Source organism: Zalophus californianus, chromosome 10 (genome assembly GCF_009762305.2).
Source record: "Zalophus californianus isolate mZalCal1 chromosome 10, mZalCal1.pri.v2, whole genome shotgun sequence".
Classification (NCBI taxonomy): Eukaryota; Metazoa; Chordata; class Mammalia; order Carnivora; family Otariidae; genus Zalophus; species Zalophus californianus.
The window spans coordinates 83888120-83913851 of record NC_045604.1 but is presented as its reverse complement, the minus strand read 5'-3'; the positions used below and the strand labels follow the sequence as shown (position 1 = coordinate 83913851).

Below are 25732 nucleotides of genomic sequence, written 5' to 3'. Positions count from 1 at the left end.
ACTTATCCTGGGCCAAGAACCTTCTACTGGCACCTCCTTTAACCCCTAAGAAACCTTGAAAGGTAGAGGGAAAGGGTGGAGGGTAACCCACCTAGGCCTTCCTTGCTGCTTCCTAGGCAAGAGGTGTTCTAGGGCCTTCAAGGCCAGGGTGGGGTGGGGACGAGCTGAGCCCAAGCACACAGGCCCCATACACTTCTTTATTTTTTAAAGATTTTATTTATTTATTTAACAGAGAGAGGCACAGCGAGAGAGGGAACACAAGCAGGGGGATGGGGGAAGGAGAAGCAGGCTTCCCCACAGAGGAGGGAGCCCGATGCGGGGCTCGATCCCAGGACCCTGGGATCATGACCTAAGCGTAAGGCAGACGCCCAACGACTGAGCCGCCCAGGCGCCCCCCCTCCCCCATCCACTTCTGCACCGGCCTCTGACTTCTATTTTTACCTTCTGGTATATATTTCCTCTGAGGGGGCCCGAGGTGCTTTTATCTCCTGTGACAGGCCCAGATGCAAGCTCTGTTACTATCCCATCTCACAGAGGAGAAAATGGAGTCTCAGAGAAGCCTGCACATGCCCAAGGCCACACAGTGGCTCAGAAGCAGGGCGGTGGTTTCTCTTAGTTCCCTGAAGGGGGCTGACCGGGGTCAGCTTTCAGGCTGTCACTCAGAGCTGTCTCCGGTGCAGAGGGGACAGAGGAGGAGGAGACTGGAGGCTCTCCAGTGTGTCCTGAGCTCCCAGCAGCACTCGCCTGCCCCCAAGAGAGCTCCAGTGGAAGGGCCTCTCTCCTCCACTCAGGCCTGAAAGTGGCTTCCTCGGGCCTCGGGATGCAAAGGTGGGGGTGGTGGGCCACGGTGGCCTTCCCGACCCTCCTGTCTGCACAGGCCTTTCCACAGACGGACATCAGTATCAGCCCAGCTGAGCACCGGGGCCAGGGCCGGAGCAGGAGGAGAGGAGAACACCTCACAGACACTTGAGGTTCTGTCAGTGAGGCCTGGTTAGCCTGGGCTGCAGGCCCGCCTGACCCGAGGAGTGGTGGGAGATGAGCTGAGCCTCCCGACAGCCCTCCTGGCTCCCCTTCCCGCACCCCAGCCAGGGGCATTGTCCCTGGCTCAGACCCAAAGAGTCCTGATTTTTAAATCCCAGCTTAGCATCTTAAAAACGGTGTGACCCCGCCCAAATTTCTTAACCTCTCTGAGCTCAGCTTCCTTCGGAAAATGGGGGTCAGAGTAGCACCCTCTGGGGTGACTCTGCAAGGGAAGTAAGATAAAGTGGGGAAGTGCTTTGTTCTTGGTGTCTGGCACCACAGCAAGGTCTGAAAATGGGATTTCTGTTGGGATTTGGCATCAGGGGTGCGGGGGCCACCCCCACTTTGACTGTGACGTCTGTTCCCAGGGACCTTTCAGACCTGCTGCTTGCCACCACAGGTTAGGCATGCAAGGGGACACAGTTGTCCGTCTCATGACCTCCCTGGAGGCCACTGCTCGGTGGCCCACTTCTCTGGGTTTTCTGTGTCCCCGGCAATTAGGACAGCAGTTACCAGCCTCTGGCATGTGGCCTCCCCGTGTCCCACGTGAAAGTCTCAGGGCTTCAGAGGAGCTCCGTTTCTTCCTCTTTGCAATGGGGAGACCAGGGTGCTCACTGTGAGGGAACCCCGTCTGGGCGGGAAGATTCCTGAATCCTGCCGTCTGCTCTGGGCTGAGGATCTTGCCTGTCACCTCCACTGTGAGGGTTCTTTCCAAAGACTGTTTATAATATTTAAAATAATAATAATACCTACAACCAGTTAAGATTTACATAGCCCTCTCTATGTGCCAGGCATTGTTTTAAGCACTTTCTGTGTATGGATTTATTTAACCTCTGCAGTAAGCCTGTGACAGACATACTGTTTTGATCCCCGTTAAAGTACAACTCATAATGAAAGTGTAGAATTCCCATAAGACCCCATTTTTGGGCTGTTACGGAGCTGGGGTGAATTGAGACAGTGGGGTGATAGGGTTGCCAGATAAAATACTTGATGCCCAGGTACGTTTGAATTTCAGATAAACAGTCACCTTTTAGTATAAGCATGTCTCAAAGATTGAGTGGGACATAGACTTAAAGTGATTTGTTGTTTAGCTGAAATTCAGATGTACCTGGGCATCCCCCTTAAACCAAGGTGAGTGGTGGTCTTTGTTTATCTAGGCAAGCATTAGGGGCTCCGATCTATCATAAACTCTGTCTTTGTCAGCTCGGGCTGCAACAGGAAGTTATTGCTCACAGCTCCAGGGGCTGGGAAGTCGAGGTGCTGCCTGATTCTGTTCCCTGGTGAGGGCTCTCTTCCTGGTTTATAGATGGCCACCTTTCTTGTTGAGTCCTCATGTGGCAGAGAGAGAAAGAGTATGTGCACATGCTGGTTTCTCTTCCTCTTCTTGTAAGGACATTAATCCCATCATGGCCCCCCTCCCTCATGACCTCATCTAACTCTAATTACCTCCCTAAGACCCCACTTCCAAACACCATCACACTGGGGCTTAATGCTCCAACATATGAATGGGGGGGCGCACAAAAATTCAGTCCATAACCGTGACTTTGCATCCTTGCTCTTAGGCCTCAGTCTTCTCATCCATGCAGTAGGCGAGCAGGAGAGAAGTTGGACAAAATATCCTTGAGGTCTCCCTTTGTATATCACATGGTCCCGCCTTTCCGTCCCATGTGTGTGGGAAGGGCCCGAGGCTAAGTTTGCAAGTGGGAGCAACTGGGGAGTCTTCTCTCCCACTCACTTGTACCTGTGGCACCTCTTTGTGAGCATCAAGTTTCCTCCTCTGGAGAATGGGGATAATAATGGTGCCTACTAAATGTTTTGGGGATCTCCAATGAGATCGTGCAGATGAAGCGCTTAGCACATGTTAAGTGCTTAAAGAATGAGAGTTATTACTGTTAGTTCTTCTGCTACTGCAGTTGTTGGTGATATGATAGAAGTGGTCAGGAGACACAGCTTTCTGTTGTGACAAAGGCCTCCCTTGGAGAAAGGACTTTCCAGAGGTCTCTCCCCCAGCTCACCCTCATTCTGCCGGTAGGGGGAACTGAGATCACTTCAAACCCAGCAGTCTTGGAGAGCTCAGAACTGGAGTTGGCAGGAAGGGTCGGGGAAGTCCATTCAGCCCAACATGTTACAGTTGGGGAAACTGAGACCTACAGAGGCCAGTGACCCTGCCAACGGGTAGTTCTCTGGCTCTCCAGGTTCCCAGCCCAGCAGAAAGCCTAGTTCGAGCCTGAGCAGACAGATCTTCTAGAGGAAAGTGACTTCAACCCAGATGAGAATGTGTGTGTGTGTGTGTGTGTGTGTGTGTGTGTGTGAGCAAGAGTGTGAGCAAGAGTGTGCATGTTGATGCGTGACTAAGAAGGGCTCCTCTAGGGTACTGGTGGGCCTTTGCAGGCCACGAAGGTGAGTGCACATCCAAGAGCCCTCTTTGTTGAGAATGCGCCCTGTCTGTCTTTCTCCTCTGGATCGCAGCCTTCCCGTGCAAAGCAGAACAGAGCATCTGTCTTCTCTTCACTCACCCCAAGTCTCCTGACCTTCCATGAACATGCAAATATACGCACAGAGTGCAACTCAGCCACACCTCGAGATTTGCGCTGGGGAAAAAAAAAAAAACCAAAAAACCCTTTAGACACGTCTGAGAGACTTGGGAGGGTTTAGCCAGACTAGAGCCTTTTCCCAAAACCTTTTCTGCGAACTTGGCTTTGATCACATTGTACAAGGGGATTAATGAGTGTAAAGTGCTTTAGAAGAAACCTGGCACCTAGTAAAAGCTGCATAAATATTTGCTGTTATGGTTCTTCAACCATTACCATCAAGTTTCCTTTCCTGGCTCCTGAGGCCAAGAACTCTCCACAGCACAGGCAATTCCAGCAAGGCGTTTGAAGCTGGGGGGTGGGGGTGGGGTGCTGCTTCTGCAGGGCTTCAGGGGTGGGCAGGGGAATCAGGCTGGCACCGCAATCCCAGCTCCAGGCGGGTTCCGGGGCCCAGGCTGTCTCTGCTGCAGTAATACCTAATGCTTACTAGAATGCCAAGTATGAGCCAGGCCATGGCTTCCTTGCGAAGTAGGCATTATCATCATGTCCATTTTATAGATGTGAAAATGGAGGCATGAAGAGCTGGGTGTCCAACAGGGGCCGTTGGACTCCAGAGTTCAAGCTGGAGCCTAGAGGTCTGAGCAACTGGATGTCTGCACTTCCTAGAATACCCCTTGGAGTCTGAATCATAGAGTCAGATCCCAGAGTGCCCCGTGAACACTCTGGCCCGATTCCCCACCCCACCTCTATGGGCACAGAGCACTCTGCATATTTCTGGACTGTATCTTAGTATATGATGACTCATTGTCCTGAGTGTGTTCCTCTCCCCAGACTGTGAGCAACTTGAGGGCACAGACCTCAAAGCCAAATAGGCACCCAGGAGACATGGACTTATTGGCTTGATTAACTTTTAGTCTTAGCGCAGGCTGCTATAACCTATGGTAAAAAACAAAAAAACAAACAACAACAACAACAAAAAACATAGATTGGGAGGCTTAAACAATCGGAATTGATTTCTCACAGTTCTGGAGTGGTGGGAAGTCCGAAATCAAGATCCTGAGCAATTTGGTTCCTGGTGAGGACTCTTGCTGGGTCCAAGAGGCCACCTTGGCTGTGTCCTCACAGGTAGAGAGAAACGTGGCGGGGGGGGGGGGGTGGGCAGGAGCACTGGTCTCTCTTTCTCTTCTTATAAGGGCACTAATCCTATTATGGGCGCCCCCCGATAACCCCATCTAACCCTACTCCACTCCCAAATGCCCCCCTTCCAAAGACATTGGGGATTAGGGCTTCCACATATGAATTTGAGGAGGGGGAGACACAAACATTCAATCCATGACGTGGTTAAATTTGGTGTTTAATATATTTGTCTTACAAATGGGAAAACCAAGGGCAGAAAAAAGATGTTTTCCGGAGGTGCTTAGTGTTTAGGGAATTCTGAGTTCATCCCAATACCACCACTTGCTAGCTGTGGGAATAAGTGACTTAACCTCTTCGAGACTCAGTTTCCTCAGCTGTAAAATGGGGATGATACTGACACCCTCTGAGGCTGGTCTCAGCAGTTACATACTCACCACCGAATGAATGAATGGCCGCTGTTTGGGCAATAGAAGAAAGGTTCCAGTGCTTTTTTCCTCTGTATCATGTGGCCACAAGCGTGGCCCAGAGAAGGGAAAGCAGAGCTCAGACACGAGAGGCCCAGGACCACCAGCTCTGGAAACCAGAGCCAGGACTCACTGGTGAGGAAGATGGTCTGATGGTGGGACATGTGAACCAGGGAGACAGCGGGAAGGAAAGGCAGTGAGGGTGACGGAAGCCCTCCCAGTCGCCACCTTCCAGGACACTGAGAGACTCTTCCTCCTGTCTCCTGGGACATCTGGGGCCCAGTAGTGGGAGTGGGGTGGGGGTTGGGATGTGGACCCCGGAGCCTTCCTCACCTCCTCTCCTGGCTGGCTCTCAAGGCTGATCTGGGCAGGAGGCAGCGGGGTAGTGCATTTGTAGGCGGCTGGATTGGGGCCAGAGGAGCAGGCAGCCAGATTGAGTGGGAAGGTGACAATTTATTCTTTTAAAAAAGAGAGAGAGAAAAAAAAATGAGCCCTGAACTCCACTGGTGTGTTCTTTTTTCTTCACAAGCTCGGAGCTCCCAAAGACTTTGACTCCCACCCCAGCTGGGAGATCTTGGTGACCTTTAGTGCTGGTAATTGAGGTAAAAAGACCCTACCATTTGGCCTCCTGGTTTCCAGAGCAACAAGCTCCTTTGTACATGCCTTCCTGTCCCCCCCCCCCCCCCCCGTCACCTCTGGCCTCATCTCTTGCCTCCCCCCGCCCCACCCTCAGATTCCCAGCTTGGCTGAACCATTTGCAAATGTTCTCCAAATGTTCCATTCTCTCATACCTCAGGGCCTTTGCACCTGCTGTGTCCACACAGCACCTGACACGTTTTCTCTGACTCTTACCTTTCAGGTGTCAGATGAGACATCATCCCTTCCAGGAAGCCTCCCAGATCTCCACATCCTTGTATGACATGTTTCGGTGCTCCTATGGCAACTCCCTGAACTTCCCCCATCTGGGAATGGGACTCTGGTGCTCTGTCTTAATCACCCCCCAAGCTCCTTGAAGAGAGGGTTGGGGCGGCCACCTGTTCACCTAAGGAGACAAAGGGGGCAAACAAATAACCAGCTTCCAAAAATAATTTGGGGGCTGCCCCCTCAAGTTTTTGCCTGCATGACACACATCCACAAATGGCACATTAATGACATTTTATATCTGTGCTTATTTTTCTTAATATCAGTCTCCATTAGACTGTAAGACCCAAGAGGTCAGAGGCCACCTCTGTGTAGTTGGCCACAGTATCTCCAGCATTTAGCCAACTAACTGCCTGAGCCCAGGTAGTGCTCAAATAGGACTTGTTGAAGGAAAAGGAGTGAGTGAAGGACCAGGCCATCAAGACTGAGACGAAAGGAAATGGGCATTTAAGCAGCAGGAATCCCTAAATTAGGTCTGGAGCCATAGAGCCTGTCTTTAAAAACTACCTCTGCCGCTTAGGAGCTGTGTGATCTTGGGCAAGTTACTCAACCTCTCTGTCTTTTAGGTTTCTTCCTCTGTAAAGTGGAAGTGATTGTGGTACCTACCTACCTTGTAGGATGTGTGAATGCTAAATGAATTGTTATGTACAAAGAACTTGACACAATGCCTGGCTCAGATGAAAGCTCAGTAGTGTTGATATTGCCATCATTATCTGACTTGTAAAGCTATAAACCTAGAGAAATCCCTTCACAAGGGAGACACGGACTAGCGAAGGCTATTTCGGGGTTCAGGCGGATGAATGGCCCCTGAGATCCTTCAGTTCTCAGTTTCTCAAATCCCAGAGGCAAAGGGGGTGCGGGATACCAGGCAGGATGGAGTTCATTATCATCCCAGTGCAAACACGTGGCTTTTTGCCTCCCAGATCCTTACAATTAAAGGCCTCTGCCTGCCCAGGTGGAAAAGGGAGTAATTGAGCAGTGTCCTGTCACAGCCCCATTTTCTGGTATGTTTCACTCCAGGCATGTTTGTTCAGTGGAGAAAATCAAAGGAACCAGCAGTGTGGAGGAGGGAGCTTGTTTTCCACAGGGAGACTTGATTTCAAATATCCACCAGGCTTTAGGACCCAGGAGAAGCCTTTGGGCCTTGGGGAGAGGGGAGTGAGGACCCTTGCCCCCTCCTTTCCCCTTCCAGCCCCCTTCGTTTAATTATTGCTCTCTCTCTCTACGTAAAATGTAGTGCCACAAAATCCCTACAAAGAGCTCAGCAACACCCAGAAGGGACAAGCCAGGACTGCCGAGCACAGCTGCCTGGGTGGGGGAAGGGCTGGTTCTGGTCAAACAAGAAAGACCAGTGGCTCTGGTCAGTGACGGGAGGCATGGAACCTGTCTGCTTAGCAGAGCTCTCGATTAAAACAACTGACTCTTCCTTTCCCCCAAATAAATGCACAGTTACACGCATGTGCACATGCACACATACACACTTTTGATTTTGCATTTAATTTCAGGGGATTCGCTAGATCCCCGAAGCCCCAACAGCCCTGGTTATGAACCCCTGAGCTAATCATAATAATCATACCATCACAGAGCAGTCCATACATGCCACGCATTCCGCGAATTGATCTGGCCCAATTAGTTGGCCTACCAACCTCATGAAGTAAGTGCTAAAAGACTATTAACCATTCTCAGCCCTGTTGATTTCCCTTGATGAAACATCCTGCGGACTTTAAGATCAAAGGTTATGGTGTCGGGAGGCTGAGTTCAAATCCCTATCTGCCACTGACTAGCAGGATGACGTTGGGCAAGTCACTTGACCTAAGCCTCGGTTTCCCTGTTTGTGTTTGGCACATCCCAAATGCTCCGTGAATGTTGTCCACTACTTAATTATTCAAGAGCTCAGCCAGCTATTACAGTGGCTGGAAAGGCAAAGATCCCACATCCTTGGGTGGCTGCAAAAGGGACCCCAAATATCAGCCAGTTTGACAGCTGAGAGGGAGGGAATGTGCCACTGCTGGTGGCTGGGACCCCGGCCTCCAGATCCCAGTCCAGCAGATCTCACCACTGCCCACTGCCACAGATGAGCCACCTAACGTTGTTCAAGGAAGGTTCTCAGCATGCCTTCCTCCCCGCAGCCAGTCATCTTGAGTCGTTTCCAAAAAGAGTATCTCCTAAGAAGCCTTCAGGGGGGGCTGACGCTTGGGAGAACTTTATTGTCTCGATCATGGGTTTTTCATGTGTGCTTTTTTTTTTTTCAGACTTAAGAGCACATCCTGAACCCCAGCAGTTCGATGGGCTTACAGATATAAATAGTTCGGTGGGCTATCGTTTGTCAATAAACACGTGGAAAAATCTCCGCCCTCACCAGAGAGCTCAGAATTGCAAATTGAAACAAGATGCCCTTTTTTTGCTTATAAAATTTGCAAAGATTGCCATGAAAGTGATAACACTCAGCGGTGGCAAGGGCACTGTGAGATGGGCACTCTCAGGCATTACCGTGGGAGTATAAATTGCTTTCAGGAGGCAATTTAGCAAAATTGTATCAAAGCCTTAAAAATCTCTCCTCGGAAAATCACCAGAAATGCTGAAAAAGCTTGATGCACAAGGGCTGTTCATCTCAGCACTGGGTGTAATTGTTTTTAAAAAAGGGAATCAGTCTAATTATCCACAAATAGGGGAATGATTAAATCAACTCTAGGGGGGCCACTCAGTGGAGGATTCGAGAGCTATTTAAAACAATGTTTACAAAAATTTATAATGACGTGGGGGAAATATGTTCTCATTTTTGGAACTCGGAATACTGACAGGTATGTATAGTACAATATAACAATTGAATTTCTACAAATCACTGCATTCGAGCGTGACATGAAGAAAAATACACCAGAGCAGTAACATTTTCCAAGTGTTCTATAATGAGCGTATATTACTCTTGTCATTTGGTAAATGTTAGGTATGCACGTGTTCTTTGGACCTCAAGCGTAGAATTTTACTAATCATAATGTGAAATGTTTTATGTTCACTCTTGAAAAGATGTCACAAGCTATAGGAACAATGTCTGCACACTGCCCACCCTCCTGCCATTCTGTTTTCTTTCTGCCCACGCGCATGCCGGAGCTGCCCCGGGCTTCCCTGTGCCCACTGTTCTGGATGGAGTTCAAAGGCCACTGCTATAGATTTTTCCCTCTCAATAAGACTTGGGCCGAGGCCAACTTCTACTGCTCTGAGTTCTGCATTGGCAGGAAATCCACCAAACTGGCCTCCAACCACAGGTGAGTGGACATCCATCCCCCATGGCCCAACCAAGCACCCCCTTTGGAAAGGGGAGTGAAAAATGGCATTTCTCACTGGTGTTTCTCTTGGGTAATTCTAACTAGCTTTGATCTAGCCCGAATTCTCTTTGAAATTGGTCCAGCCCAATTTCTCATTGAAAAGGTAGAAGGCAAAACATTTATCCTGGGTGGCAAATAGCAAGCTTGAAGATTCGTCTTTACGTCTTTATAAGTGCTGATTTTGTGCAGAGGGCTTGACCCTGTGATAACAACTCACATAACATACATACAAAGACTATAATGTGAGGAATAATAACTGACATTTATTTGCTTGGCGTTTATATACATCATCATATTGAAGCTCCCTCAGACCATATTAGGTAGGTATCTTCATTGCACAGACACGGAACCTGATCCTCCAGAAAGGTAACTTGCTTAAAGTTAGCTAGCTAGAAAATGGTGGAGCTGGGATTTGAACCTGAACAGTTGAATTCCATAGCCCACCCACCAAGGCCTCCTTCCACATTCCTCTGTGTCTCCCAAGCCCCAGCCACACGGACCGTCTCAAACTTCTCCAGTCTGGTCCAGCCCTTTTGCTCCCCCATACCTTTGCACATTCTGTTCCCTCTGCAGGGAATTCCTATCCCCCTCTTCTCCTCCAGATAAATACCTCCTTAACCTTCAGGCTCATCTCTTCACTGAAGTCACCCTGACTCCATGGCACCCTACTTGCACTCATCGACCACCTCTCCTAGAGCATTTTTTTCATCACCCTATTATGACTTGTTTTCACCTCAGACATCCTGGACGATGTGTGGGTTCCTTGGAGCCAACTATGCTATGTTCCATTGGCACCCAAACTACAACTTCACAATCCTGCTTCTGTTTTTCAAGAATCTCAAAGACTTGAAGCCGGAAAGACAGTTGGTTCTTTATGCTTTAGAGTGCCCGAATTTTGGTAAGAATGGAGAAGGGGTCCTCTATCTTAGTGTGTAAGCGAATCCTCCATGTTTTCCAACCAATATGGAGAGCCCCCACTGTATTCTCAGTGGTGCTGAGGAATATAGTGTGGCAGTCAGGTCTATGAGGAGAACACGAACCACTGCAAATATTCAAAACAGAGAATTTAATACACACGGGTGATGGAATCTAAGAACTTGAAGAGGCAGTAGAGAGGCAGTCCAGAGATTCACAACGGCAGGAAGCCAATCCCACCCCTAACGGGAGGGCAAACCAGCCTTAGAGGATCTGGAGCCACCGGGGTGAGGCAGCCCCTGCCAGCGACTCCCCAGGCAGAGAGGGAGACAAATACCCTGGCTTTTCCCTCCCTCCCTCCCACCCTCATCTGTGCCTCCCACCACAGGCAGGGCAGCTGACAAGAAAACCGGCGAGAAATGGTCTTCAGGGCAAATTCCCTGTGATAGAGAACAGAGCGCAGGATTGGCACTGACAAGGATGGATCAAAGAAGTTCTCAAAAACTGTGAGCCTATAGAGGAAAATGAGATCCATGTGCTAAAGAGTATATTTTAAAAATGATTCCAGGGGTTGGGGCACCTGGGTGGCTCAGTCGGTTAAGCGTCTGCCTTCGGCTCAGGTCGTGATCCCAGGGTCCTGGGATCGAGCCCCGCATTGGGCTCCCTGCTCAGCAGGAGCCTGCTTCTCTCTCTCCTCCCTGCTCATGCTCTCTTCTCACTATCTCTGTCTGTCTCTGTCTCTCAAATAAATAAATAAAATCTTTAAAAAAAATAAAATGATTCCAGGGGTGCCTGGGTGGCTCAGTCGGTTAAGTGTCCGACTCTTGATTTCAGCTCAGGTCATGATCTCAGGGTCGTGAGATCAAGTCCCACACTCAGTGTGGAGCCTGCTTAAGATTCTATCTCTCCCTCCACCCCCCCACCCCAGCACTCGCTCTCTCTCTCTCTTTAAAAAAAAAAAAAATTCCAAATGAAGCTTTCCGTTTAGCCAGCCCACAGGAAGGGCAGCTCAGCCTGCTCATGGTGCTTGTAACCTCAACCTTGGTTAGCTGGGCATCAGAAAGGATTCCAGGCAAATTGGGGGACTTCCGGCAATCCCTGACCCAATTCCCATTCTTTTCTGCCTCGACTTACCTTCTTCCTGTCTTCTCAACTCCTACTGCTCCTCCTTGCCTTTCTTACACTAACAGTCTCTCCCTTTCCTCTCCTTTACAGGTAGTTTTCCATGTTGGCATATAATACTTTCCTGAAAGCATGTAGGAAAGTTAAACCTGAACAATTCATTCATCAATTATACATGAAATTCAGTTTGCATAAAGCTGGACACCATTATAAAATCCTTAATTACATCTTGTCTTTGAGACACAGCCCGAGTCTGTATTTCTGGTGGTTTTTTTCATGCTTTTTCAATTTTTTTCTTTCATAATTACACACACAATCAGTTTATGTCTGCGGAGCATCTGATTGAAGCTTAAGATCCTCATACTTTCTGCTTACCTAATAATTTCCATCTTTGTTTCGAGCGATAGTTGAATTAAGTTCATCTGATCCATGCTTCTTATTACTTGCAGTAGCACCTTGGGCTTCTCTCTCTGTTCCTGTTATTTTTGACAGATATGGGGGAAATGCAATAAATTATTGAAATAGTTTCCCAAGCAGGTGTTGTTGAGCAAAGATGGCAAAATCGCTAAAAGTGACGGCAGCCACTCCACCAAAATGTATGTTCAGCAGTCAGTGTAGCCAAATTGTGCATGAGAGAGGCATCGGGGGATGCCAGTGCTTACCCAGCTGGGTAGGACCAAGGTCAGCGATCCACTGGGCTGAAGAACACTTTGTCCCCAGAAATTGGATCATTCCCATGTCAGACCACACACTCTTGGAACATCGATATTGAATCGAGCCTGCTGATGGCATGAGAGAAGATGTCAAACAGAAATAAGACTTGATATTGGTCTGTGTGGTCCTTGTGGCCCATTTGGGGAGACCAGACCTTGAGAAATAGAGAACTAAACCAACCAGCCTACCCCCAAGAGGTCAGAAATGGGTGTTCCAGGTGGTCCAGGAGTGGATAGGGGGTGCTCATGGAAGGCTTCCTGGAAAAACTGGTCCTGGGTCAGGACCTTGAAGAATTTAGGAAGCTTAAGGAGTGGGAACAGCAGATGTTCCAGATGGAGAAGCCCACGGGAGGAGATGTGATGTGCCTTAAGGGCACTAGAGTCATATAGTGTTGGACCAGTCCCAGCTCCATCACTTCCTCTGTGCACGGTGTGACCAAGGAGACCAAGCATCTGAAGTTCTTCCACAGTTAGCTTGGCTGAGTCCTCAACAGTGGGAGCTGTTAATGGTTTCATTTATTATCACCCTAGGCATCTCAGGGGCTCAGTTCTTACTTAGTGTTCTCATGTCAGCTCATCTTTCCCAGGGCATGCAAGCCCTGCCTCGCTCACCCTCTTTCCCCTCCATTTCTTCCGATAGTATCGGTGTTAGTCTCTTCAGGCTGCTATTGCAACAATACTACAGATGGGGGTGCTGATGAACCACAGAAATGTATTTCTCCCAGTTCTGGAGGCTGGAAGTCCAAGATCAGGGTGCCAGCCATGGTTGGGTTCTTCGTGAGAGCCTGCTCCCTGGTTCACAAATGGCCCATCTTTGTGCTGTGTCCTCACATGGCAGAAGGGGTGAGAGGGCTCTCCAGCATCTCTTTTATCAGGGCACCTCCCAAATGTCCCACCTCCTAATATGATCACATTGGGTGTTAGGATTTCAACATAGGAACTTTGGGGGGACACAAATATTCAAACCATAGCAGAAGGCATTGGTGTCTTCTGGGGGATTCTCACCTCCTGTTTCAAAGAGCTTATAAAATAATTCACCTAACAAAAAAAATCAGTGAAGGACGCTGAAGGTTGTCTGCTGCTAAAAACAACAAAGAAATGGAGATGGATGGATAGATAGAGAGATAGACACATGGAAATTTCCATTCGATCATTAACATGTTCCCTGAGCACTGTGTTGTGTGTTTGGCACCAATGAACTCATTGAATCCTCACATCAAAATGGCACTGGGGCAGACCCTTCTAGTAGCTTACTCCACAGCCATGACTAATCCCTTTGCCTGCTGCCTGTGTAAGAAGTTAAGAAAGCTAGATTTCACTTTCCAGCCCCCTTTGCAGCTCCCACTGGCCATAAAACCCAGTTCGGCCAATTGGATGTGAGGGGAAGTTTGTAAGGGGCATCTTGGAAATACTCTCCTCCCTGATAAATGGACACAGGCACATGGAGAAGGCCCAGTTTCCAACACTGCCTTTCCTTCTTGGGTTGTAGTCATGTGGGGACATCGTCCTTGGAGCTGCGGGAAGACCCTGGAGGAAGGTAATGGCTTACCCAGTGCCCGGACATCGGCGAGCCTGGAAAATGCCATTGGCCAAGCTCAGAAGGGTGGGCAAGGGAGGTGAGAGCCAATGGACGAACAACAGGCACACTCCACTCAAGTAGTTCCCAAACCCTGAGGAACGGATTCCCTGGACAAGGGATTCCCATTTTTGGCTTCCACATGGCATTAAAAGGTAAACGTTAGTGGGTTGAAGAAGTTATGATAAAGTAATAATTACCAGCCTCGGGACTAATACCTAACGAATAACTCATTTCAAAACAGGACTATGTTGGCATACCCTTTATGTTGCCATAAAGCATATCTGCTCTTGTTGGCTTTGTCTGAATGGCCGCTGTCCAAAGGCTGCTGCCTTGTCCAAAATGCCCACTCTTAAATTTCATTTGTCTTGAGCCATTGGTAGCAAATCAAAGCAGACATGTTTATTCTTCTTAATTTTGTGTTTGTGGAAAAAAATCCGTTCCAGAAGCACTCAGACTTCTGGCACTCTGACTCGTTCCGACACGGTTCTCCAGGCAGTCTTATTCAGGGAGCTGCTTAATAGATACCATTTGAACTAAATCTTTGCGTCTTTCCCAAATTCATATGTTGAAACCTAACCCCCAATGTGATGGTATTGGGAGGTGGGGCCTTTGGGAGGTGATTAGTTCATGAGGGTGAAGCCCTCATGAATGGGATTAGTGCCCTTCTGCAAGAGGCCCCCCAGAGCTCCCTACCCCCTTCCCCCATATGAGGATACAGTGAGAAGTCTGTGACCCCAAAGCTGGCCCTCCCCTGACTATGCTGGCCCCCTGATCTTGGACTTCCAGCCTCCAGAACTGTGAAAAATAGATTTCTGTTGTTGGAAAGCCACCTGGTGTATGGTATTTAGTTACAGCAGCCAGAAAAGACTAAGACACTTTCTAAAGGAGAGTGGAATGTTCACTGGAGGGCTTTGGTTTGTGGAGTGGGCTCTGTAAGTTCAAACCCAGAGCTGAATTTTCCAGGAAAGCAAAAGATTTTGGAGATGGCATGCAAGAAAAAAAATTAGTAGGGTAAGTAAGGACTGGCAGCATAAGGAGGGCTTTCGAGAGAAAACAAAAATGTCTAGTGGAGATTTTCATTAAGTTGTTTCATGGGCACAATGCAGTATAAACCTCTTTCTTTTTTTTTTAAAGATTTTATTTATTTAGTAGGGAGAGAGAGAGGAAGCACAAGCAGGGGGAGTGGCAGGCAGAGGGAGAAGCAGGCTCCTCGCCGAGCAGGGAGCCCGATGTGGGACTCAATCCCAGGACCCTGAGATCATGACCTGAGCCGAAGGCAGACGCTTAACCGACTGAGCCACCCAGGCATCCCAACCTCTTTCTTTTTCTTCGTGATACTGTCAATTGAATCCACCTTGTTTGCTCATGTTTCTGAGGCAGATTTAAATCTTTAGGTTGAGATCTGCCTTGAACCGGCATGAATCCAATCCAGAGGTGCCTATGGTAGGGCAGTCACATATGGGTGATGTAACTAAAGAAGGAAAAAGCAGGGTTGCATCGGACCCTCAATTTACTGTGGTCCAGGAAGGTTAACAAGGATTGCTTTCAGTTTGCAACTCTGTCCTATGAAAAGAGGCAAGGAGTAACCTGCTTACTGTGTTCCTTATGTTTGCAGCTGGGAAGAGAATGTCTTTGTATATGACCTTGTCAACAGCTGTGTGCCTGGGATCCCAGCTGACGTCTGGACAGGGCTTCATGATCACAGACAGGTAAGGAAGCCGTGACTACCAGGTCCTCCTGGAACTTCCCAGCCAAGACGCCATTTCGATTTAGCCAACCTTGTGCATGGAACCTATATGCCGGGTCACTGCTGCGTGCCCAGCAAACGGAGAGAAATCAGACACCGAGATGCCCCAGTTAGAATACAGTGGTGTGATGGGCGCCTGGGTGGCTCAGTTGGTTAAGCGACTGCTTTCGGCTCAGGTCATGATCCTGGAGTCCCGGGATCGAGTCCCACATCGGGCTCCCTGCTCAGCGGGGAGTCTGCCTCTCCCTCTGACCCTCTTCCCTCTCGTGCTCTCTGTCTCTCTCTCTCTCTCAAATAAATAAATAAAATCTTTAAAAAAAAAAAAGAATACAGTGGTGTGAATGAACCTATGACGGGAACATAGTATGGTCAGGGAAGGCCTCTGTTTGGGTCAGAGTTCTCGAAAAAGCAGACACAAAAATGTGATCAGATGTGCAAGAGATTAATGAGGGGGAAAAGCTGTGAAGAAAAAATGAGGAGGGGGCATAAGGAGGCAGGGAAGGTCTCCAGACAGCGAGGTGGGTCTGAGACCTGGGACGGGCGCGGGGGGAAGGAAGACCAGGGAGGAGGAGCCTCTGATTATAGCAGAGTTCTGAGAAAGACTTGGCTAGGCCTGTGGGGAGTCTGCAGGCAAAGGAGGGCCAGGAGAGGAAGCCCGCATGGGGCAGGAATGGACCAGCACTAGCACCCCTGAGTTCTTGCTGAATCACTGATGGGGCACGGCCTGGAGGAAGCCCGGTCTCACTGTGAATGCTGGGACGCATCCCAAGGGGCAGGGGAGCTGAGGCGGTCAGCCAGCCATGTTCCCTGTAGCCGGTCCTCCTAAAGGAGCTCCAAGCAGTGTCCTTCCATGGCTGCCACTGCCTCCCTTAGGTTAGAGACATTTAAGCTACTATCTAATGGATAAATAGTCAGAGGAAGAAGCATTCCAGGGAGAGGAAAGGGCATGGGCAAAAGGTCTGAGGTGTGAGCGCTTCTGATCCATTCGAGGGCGTTAAAGACAAATGGGTCTGGGATGCAGAGTGGGGCAGGTGTCGATGGATTCATGGTGAAGGGTTAGGCCAAAAAGGAGAGCTGACGCCAGATCTTACACCTGGTGATATCACCGCAGACTCCACCTGGAAATTTTATCCCTAGACTTTCCCCGGGTGAGCTGAATACTGTCTCTGTTCGGAGAGGCGTATGCTACCAGCCCTGCCCCAGGGTACTGTGGGGGACCGGGCTCCGGTTCCAGCTCCCGTCCTGCGGCTGACTGGGTGGTAGGTGACTTCGGGCATTTTTTTTTTTAACCTCTCTGAGCTTCAGTTTCTTCATAGTGCCTTGTTGTAGAAAGTCAGTGAGCTTAGCCTGGTGCTTGGCGCACGATCACGGCTCGTAAAATTTAGGCCGGCCAGAGCTCCTATCACGGTGGCAGAGGTAACCATAGTGGCCAGGCTCGACAGAGATAACATCTTTTAAATCCATAGAGTTCAGCTGGCAAGAAACTATATAGAAGTTGTCATTAAAAAAAAAAAAAACAAACAATCGTTTCTCGGCCTTTTGGCTAAGATCAAGTGTAGTATTCGTTCTTACCAGTTTAAAAAAAAAAAACAACCCACATTTCTATTTGTAATAGTAACTTTAAAATGGGACCGTGGTGAGGGGGGAGGGGCACCTGGGCGGCTCAGTCGGTTAAGCGTCTGACTCTTGGTTTTTGGCTCAGGTCATGATGTCAGGGTCATGAGATCGAGCCCCAGGTCAGGCTCTGTGCTCATCGGGGAGTCTGCTTGAGGATTTTCTCTCTCCCTCCGCCCCTCCCCCCTCTTGTGCACATGGGCTTTCTCTCTCTCTCAAATAAATAAATAAATATTAAAATAAAATGGGGTTATAGGGGTGCCTGGCTGGCTCAGTCAGAAGAGCATGCAATTCTTGCTCTTGAGGTTGTGAGTTCAAGCCCCTCATTGGGCGTAGAAAGAACTTAAATAAATAAGTTTAAAACATATATATATATACATATATATATAAAATAAAATGGGATGATGAACACACTTAATTGGGGTTTAAGGAACTTGTATTACAAGATTTAAGAATAATAATAACAAACAGTACAGTCAAAGGGCTTGTTTTTTAAACTTTTCTTTTCAGGGCCGCACACCGTGAGCCCTTTGCGTGCTTTACTTCGTCAGCCCTCACAGTAGCTTTCTGGGGGAGATATTAGCCCCATTGTAAAGGTGCAGAAACAGACCCGAGAGGTTAAGCCCCTCGTCCAGCCTGCAGGGAAGAAGTGGGTAGAGCTGGACCGGCAAGCTCGAGAACTCTCTCGTAGAGGCGGCATGGTATTTCCATTATCTGACGCCCCCTCTGTAATCATCAGTGCTTCGGGGGAGACTTTTCTACGAACTTGAATAAATGCAGAAATGGCTTGTGTTCCAGAACATTGCAAAGATGTAGTTCTCCCCACAGTTAATTTGCACATTTATTTTAACACCAATCACATTCCCAACAGGCGTTTTCTTGTAATTGGACAGAGCGGTCCCACCTCGGGCAAGAAAAATACACAATATGTTGGACAAAAGGAAAGAAATGAAGGGTGACCCCTGTCCGCTGGTAAATTAAAAAAAAAAAAAAAAGTGGAGCAGTAGGTATGGTCTTGGGTACTGCAGTCACAGACGTGGATTTGAATCCCAGCACGAAGGTTCTATGAGCAGTATGAATTTGGCTAGACCAGTCGGAGTCTCGGTTTCCTCATCTCTGAAAGGGAGATGCGGATGCCCACTCGGAGGAGAATGAGGCTAAAGCGTGGCGTGGCACCTTAAATAAGGCTTCACCAAACTGTTGTGTGGTGCTAATAACAGCGTCTCACATCCACGTGAGGACTTCTGTTCTGCTCCGCATGGAGATGTTACAATGTCTTCCCTGAGCTGGGGCTGGCGCTAATGCCAGATCTTTCTCTCGCAAGCTTGCCTCCTTGGATTCCAGATGGGGCTGCCTGGGAAGGGCAGTTTGAATGGACCGACGGCCCCTCCTATGACTACAGCTACTGGGACGGGAGCCAGGCAGATGATGGCGTACACGCGGACCCAGAAGAGGAGGGTTGCGTGCAGATATGGTACTGGCCCACCAGCGGTGGGTGCCCCTGAGACCAGGGCTCTTGCAGAAGTGCCACGGATGGCAGGGAGACTGGCGAATTAGGTGGCTGGGGGCGTCCTTCTCCACAGCAGATAGTTTATTTTTTTTTAAGATTTTATTTATGTGTTTGACAGAGAGAGACACAGCGAGAGAGGAAACACAAGCAGGGGGAGTGGGAGAGGGAGAAGCAGGCTTCCCGCTGAGCAGGGAGCCCGATGTGGGGCTTGATCCCAGGACCCTGGGATCATGACCTGAGCCGAAGGCAGACGCCTAACGACTGAGCCACCCAGGCACCCTGTTGTGTTTTCAATATGGCTTCCATTAGCTCTTTTTTTGACAAAACACACTTCCAATTCCTTTTGGAATGCCGGGTGTCTTCAGCTCTTGATTGCATGGACCCTGATTGACTTAAGCAATCAATGTTTTATCCTCCTGGCCATGATGATGGGTTGAATTGGCCAAATAACCCAGGTACAGCCAATGATATGAGAGGAGATGTTTGCCGGGGCTTCTGAGAAAGAGTAACCCCTCCTTCTCTTGAAGGATGTAAGATGTGGACTTATACTGGCCATTTTTGTTTTCCCAAGTGGAGAGACTGGAGCCTCAGGATCAAGCCAACACCATGGAGGCAGAACACGGAGATAACTATCTTTGGCAATATCATTTAAGCCTCTGGACCAAACTGAGCCTGAAGCTAGATACGTCTGGACTGTCCAGCTCAACGAGTAAATCAAAGTCTTTTTGTGTTTAAGGCAGTTTGGGTTGGGTTTTCTGTCACTAGCAATCAAAACAGTCGCAATGATGCACTTGCCTCTGAGGACTGCCAAGGGAGCAGAAGGAGTATCCACCTGCTCATTGGGGGCTCAGTCTGAAGGCAGGGACCAATGTGTTGGCAAAAGCACAGGTGAAGAGGGGCTCTCATATACTGTAGGTATGAGTATAAATTAGTATGGGCTTTTGGAGGGGTGTCTCGTTATACTGTAGGTGTTTACGTGTTAATCTGGGTCCTCTGAGAAGCAGGCACAGGGATGGATTATGTGTGCAAGGATTTTATTAGAGGAAATGCCTTTGTGAAAGAAAATGTGGAGGGAACCAGGGAAAGCTGGGAGAGGTGTCAGTCTGTGATGCAAGTCCGGCCCTCCAGTGAAGGACAGAAGGTGGAGGCTTCCTAGACTGGCCTGTAGTCTAAAGCAAGTTCAGCAAGGCCATCGGGGTGTCCCTGAGCCAAAGTCCACCACCAAGGGAATGCCGCCCCCCAGGAACAAGACTGCCTCACTTAGTCATTGCTTGGGAGCAGCCTATGGGAAGTAAGGCCTCCAAGTAAACAAAATGATGGATTTCACCCACAAAAGCCAGGACCCTCAGTCAATTTTGTCCCTGGGAGTAGGAGGCCCTTGAGGTGCATTCTCACGGTGCTCACAGTACACATGCCCAGAAAACACTATTGAAAGGTCGATAGTGGCTAACTCTGGCTGGTGGGATTATGGGAGATACATACAGGACACTTTATATGTGTTTTTGCAATCCACATGCATATTTTTGTAATAGATAAGTAATCCTATTTTTAAAATGTGCTTACACTTTGAACTGATAATTCCACTTCTAGGAATATATCCCCAAGAAAATAATTGAATATATATATACAGATGATTATCACTGTTTTATCTGTAATCATGAAGAATTAGATGGCACCAAAAAGACTAACAATAGAAGGATTGTTAAATACATGTTGATAGGTCCACATGCTGAGATCGTATGCTTCATTTGTGATGATCGTATGGGTGATGTATATTTATTGTCATGAGTACCAGCTTCCCTGTCTGTCTGTTCATCTATCATCCAGGTCTCTCTAAATATATCTCTTGATTGTTTTTACCCCTTCCTTCAACCATCTATGCATCCATCCGTCTACGCATCTGTCTATCTACCCATGCATGCATGCATGCATCCATCCATGCATGCATATATCCATCCATCCATCTATTCATCTATCCATGCATTATCTATCCAATCATCCATCCATCCATCTACCAATGCATGCATGCATCCATCCATCTATCCATCCATCCATGCATCATCCATCCATCCATACATACATCCATGCATCATTCATCCATCCACACATCATCCATCCATCTAGATCCAACCATCCATGCATCATCCATCCATCCATCCACGCATCACCCATCCATCCATCCATGCATCATCCATCCATCCATCCATCCACGCATCATCTATCCATCCATGCATCCATCCGTCATCGATCTATCTCCCCCGCTCTCCCCTACCCTCTCTCTCCCTCTCTCTTTCACGGATTATTCTCAGGCTTGGTTGCCTGGCTTCCCTGCCCACAGCATCTCAATAGCAACAGTCTAGAAAAGATGGGAGATTCTGTGGGCTGTCAGAGACTGGCACAGTGACACCCAGATATGATGACAGGCGACAAAAATACCTGAAGCAGATGAAGCGCACATGACCCTGAATCATCGAGAAAAGACTAATCTTGTTGAATATCATCTGTTTAGGGAAGCAGGGAAATGTATACGTGGTTTAAAAAGATTGCCATCCAAAGTAGAAAAAATAGAGGTAGTTGTGATGCTTGGGGAATGAGTTTTCATTTTCAGGAAGAGTCCCCTATGCAGAGCTCCTTGTTCCCCAGAGCTGCCTGATAAATCAGTCAGAGCTGGAGGGGAATGCATCTCCATTTTACAAATGAGAAAACTGAAACTCAGAGAGAGGTTAAGCCACTTTCATGAGGTCACATGGTAAGCAGAAGTGGTGGGATTTGAACCTTTTTTTTTTTTTTAAGATTTATTATTGGGGGCGGTTGGGAAGGGGCAGAGGGAGGGGAGAGAGAGAAATCTTAAGCAGGCTCCACGCTCATGCAGAGCCTGACTCGGGGCTCGATCCCACGACCCTGAGATCAGGACCTGAGCCGAAACCGAGTTGGCTGCTTAACCGACTGAGCCACCCAGGCAGCCCCAACCTATGTCTTTTTGATTCCAGCTGTAGTAACATGGAGATGCACCACCCAGATCCACCTTCGAGGAAGAGGGCAGAGAGCTTTCAGCTGTCAGCTCCTTCAGTGTCGGCATCAGCTGCGGAGAAGTCACATCCTTTCTGGGGAAGCCTGCATCGCCGCCGACTGAGTCAAGTTCGGGTCTGAAGGCCTGGCCCTTTCCACCCCATGTGGTCCACTCTGATGGCAATATTTATTTCTCCTGGATCTCCCTGCCAGGTTGGCTGATAATTTGCCAGGTCACACCCAGTTCCACTTTTTCCTCCGCTTTTCCTTCACAGGTATTGATCCCTAAGCGATCTCTGCGCCAAACTCTGTCTCAGCGACTGCTACGGGAACACCCAGTCTAGAACCACAGATACTGGGAGAGGTCTGAAGAAGCAGGCAACAAGGCAGGGCTGAGGAGCTGGATGGCTTCCCTCTAGGCAGGCAATCAGTTGTGGTGGGTGGAGCACCCTCAGTCCCTGGCACAAGGTGGTTCAAACTTTCATTGAGTGAGCTGGGAGGGTGTCCCAGGGGCAGGGAATGCACCAGCAGAAGCCATGTATCAGGTAATGGTACATTCATTACCAATACAATCGGGAACAGAGGAAATAGCGTGATAAGCATAACTAGATTGGATGGTTATTACTACAAGGCTTTGATGCTCTACAGAAGGATACTTACCAGCCAAGGACGAGTCACGGGCCCTTGCTCTAGGAGTGAAAGCCAAAGAGGTTCTCTGGCTCCCTGCTCCGCGGGAAGCCTGCTTCTCCCTCTCCCACTCCCCCCACTTGTGTTCCCTCTCTCACTGTGTCTCTCTCTGTCAAATAAATAAATAAAATCTTAAAAAAAGAAAAAAAGAAAACAAAACAATATATGTCTAGTACAAGAAAGGCAGCGAGGAACCAGCTCTAAATTTCAAACTGGGAAGAAGGACGTTGAAAACACAAAAAGCTAACTGCAGCCTCAGGCAGTCTTCCAGAGAAGGGCAAGACTACATCTCACCCCCGTGAAGAGTCTTTTTGGAGGGAGTTTTTTTTTTTTTTTTCCCATGTTCTCAGCTCCTAAGAAGTAGGATATTCTCTGTAGAGCTGCAAAAGAGAATCAGGAGCTGTATCAGCTGTCAAAATAAACACATGGGGCATAGTTAAGTGGTTTGCCCAATTCGAAGGATAATAATAATAATATTAAAAAAAGAGAAAAAAGAGAAATCAGACCTCTGTTATTTTGAAGTGAATTTCGGATCCAACAGCCCGGCCTCCATCTTTTTAAGGAGGCTCTCACCAGCTGGGGAATTCTCCTGAGGAAGCCAGTCCTCACAAATATGCCATGTTAGAAGAATCCAGGGCTTTCTTTTCCATCCAGGTTTGGCTGCACAGCATACCTCCTAACATCTACCGACTGTCAGGGACCTTAGCCATGGAAGCCAATGCAGTCCTCTCCACGGTCCCACACCAGGGGCCCGGCTGAGCCTCCAGGTGAGGATTGTGGGCTTGGAGTCAAAATCATGGCTCAGACCCCAGCCGCAACGCTTGCAAGGTGTAACCCTGGGCAAGCTGCTTCACCTTGCCAGGCTCCCATTTGGAAATGCAAAGCTGAGGCTGTGAGGACCGGGTGAGATACTGCCCGAGAAGGACTTAGGCAGTGGCTGGCACATAGCAGACCCTCAGTAAACATTCGCCATCGTTATGGTGATTGGGATCCCTGCTTTGTCAGCTAGGACAAGGACCGGACACCGCCCATTTGGTATTCAACCTGGGTGACCTTGCACCTCTTGTGAGTACTTGAGAATGTCTTTGTTGCCACAGATCCTTCCTTCTGTGACACTTCGTGATCCCTAGGGGATGTTCATTATGTAGCTACTTCTAAAATAGGATGAATTCAGCCCATTCTCTCTCATAACCCCTAAGGCTAGGTTTGACTTGGCCAAGGACCCAGGACCAACTGCAGCGATCAAGGCAAAACACTGATATGTTTAACGTATTTATTGCCAAATGCCTTCAAGAAGGTACTACCAATTTCCACCCTAACCTAGGCAAAGATGACAAAAATAATAAGATTTCGTTGCCAGTACTGATTTTAAACAATAATTCTTTGATTTCCACTGAGGGTGCGCATTTGTTTATAGTGGTTGTGGCCATCTTGAATTGGGAGGAGAGGGGCCAGTTTTTCCAGTCCTCCTCAGCTGGGAAATGCCCCCCTCCCGCCACCCAGGGACTATTTAATTAACACCTACCCCCCATGGAGCCGAATAACAACCAGGCATCCAGTGAGCTTCCGCTCGGCAGGAGCCTTGGCTTCTCCCCACGCCCACTGGAGTCCTTGCTGTTCGTCTTACAATAGAAAGTCTCCAGCAGTAACTTGGCCTGTTAGAGCCAAGTCTTCTCGGGAGCACTGGTCCCTGTTAATGATACCACAGGAATGAGTGCGCAGCTGTGCCGCAAGCATGGATGCCGGGGGAGATGGGCTGAAGCCGTGCAGGAGCCCTCGGAGGCTCCACGCGCCCTTCTCTCCTCCACGTGGGCCCTGGTAACCCGTTGCCAAGCCCCGCTGTGCATTTGCCACTATCAGTGTCATTAATTCATTACCTTTCATCCATGCAGGCCAGCCCATTGCCAGCCCCAGCAGTTGGCCCCTTCAAGGAAGGTATTGTTGCACAAAGGGCCTCTTCGTAATAGTAGAGGGGTGGGGGAAATCATAGGCATCAGAATTTCTCTTAGGGACAGACCTGACTTTAATTAGGAAAACGTCTTGATAAAGCACTTGGTGGAGAGGAGAGGAGCCCAGGGAACAAAAGAGATAGCCAGACTATTCCACATTCAATTGGAAATACATGGTGAACATGTGTCAAAGATGTATTTAATTCATGAATGAAGGAACCAGCTAGATCGCAAAACTTCTTCAGAGGATAGAAGAAACTAATACATCCAAACTGCCACCACATATACACCCACATACGGTTCATAAGAAAAAAGAATGTCAGGTGTCTGGCTAGCTCAGCTGGTGGAGTGTGCAGACTCTTGATCCTGGGGTTGTGAGTTTGAGCCCCACGTTGGGTGTAGAGATTACTTAAAAAAAATAAAATCTTGGGTGCCTGGGTGGCTCAGCTGGTTAAGTGACTGCCTTCGGCTCAGGTCATGATCCTAGAGTCCCTGGATCGCGTCCTGCATCGGGCTCCCTGCTCGGCAGGGAGTCTGCTTCTCCCTCTGACCCTCCCCCCCCATGTGCTTTCTCTCTCATTCTCTCTCTCTCAAATAAATAAATAAAATCTTTAAAAAAATAAAAAATAAAAAAAATAAAATCTTGGGGGCACCTGGGTGGCTCAGTCGGTTAAGCGTCTGCCTCAGCTCAGCTTGGGTCATGATCCCGGGGTCCTGGGATCGAGCCCCACATGGGGCTCCCTGATCAGCAGGGAGTCTGCTTCTCTAAGAACTCTCCTTCTGCCCCTTCCCTCTGCTTGTGCTCTCTCTCTCAAATAAATAAAAATAAAGAAAAATAAAAATCTTTAAAAAAAAAGATGTTGGAATAAATTTCCAAGTTAAATATGAAACTAGTTAATGACCTACAGGACAATAAAATCTTTAGGCCAAGAATTAGCAGACTATGACCTGGTGATCAAACCCACCACCTATTTTTGTATATTTTTTTTTACATTTTTGCACAGCTGGAAAAAGAAAGAATATTCTATAAAATGAAAATAACATACAATTCAAATTTTAATGTCTGTAAATAAGGTTTTATTGGAACACAGCCATGCTCATTCACAGCAGTCCGTGGTGGCTTTCATACAACAACAGCTGAGTGGAATAGTTGCAACAGAGAATGTATGGCCCATAAAACCTGAAATATTTATCATCTGGCCCTTTATGGAAGAAGTTTGCTGACCCCTGCTCTAAGATAATGACATGTCAATAATCTTTGAGGTTACCTTCTCTACTAGGCAAAAATCAGCTGCATCTCCACAGGACAAAAATCGTTTGCAACTTATCGATTTTCTACAAGTTAACACCTATCTTTATAGAATTGGGGCCCAGTCAATAGCAAAGTCAAACAGTTATATCCCCTCGAAAATCAGATAACCTTTAAGCAGATAGTGTTCTAATTTAATTTTGAGAAGTTATACAGCTGTCTTTTTCCTTTTTTTCAAACTT

General features: G+C 48.2%; 1 protein-coding gene and 1 non-coding gene across 2 annotated transcripts; both read left to right on the top strand.

Annotated features, from left to right (window-relative positions):
• The first annotated feature begins 820 nt into the window (after positions 1-820).
• On the top strand, positions 821-21894 carry CLEC19A (C-type lectin domain containing 19A). The gene is made up of 5 exons (XM_027611875.1): positions 821-912; positions 9172-9336; positions 15341-15433; positions 18444-18577; positions 21881-21894. Exons 1-5 carry the CDS (start codon positions 821-823, stop codon positions 21892-21894), a joined length of 498 nt encoding a protein of 165 aa, XP_027467676.1.
• LOC113933807 lies at positions 16996-17195 on the top strand. The gene has a single exon (XR_003523510.1). It is a non-coding gene; the product is annotated as a U2 spliceosomal RNA (small nuclear RNA).
• Positions 21895-25732: the final 3838 nt, after the last annotated feature.

Excerpts from the sequence above, each read along its gene's own strand:
- CLEC19A (XM_027611875.1), top strand. The coding sequence starts at position 821 with ATGCAAAGGTGGGGGTGGTGGGCCACGGTGGCCTTCCCGACCCTCCTG. Across the intron at positions 913-9,171 it reads GACATCAGTATCAGCCCAGC|CATGCCGGAGCTGCCCCGGG; the intron begins TGAGCACCGGGG and ends TCTGCCCACGCG. Across the intron at positions 15,434-18,443 it reads GGGCTTCATGATCACAGACA|GGAAGGGCAGTTTGAATGGA; the intron begins GGTAAGGAAGCC and ends TGGGGCTGCCTG.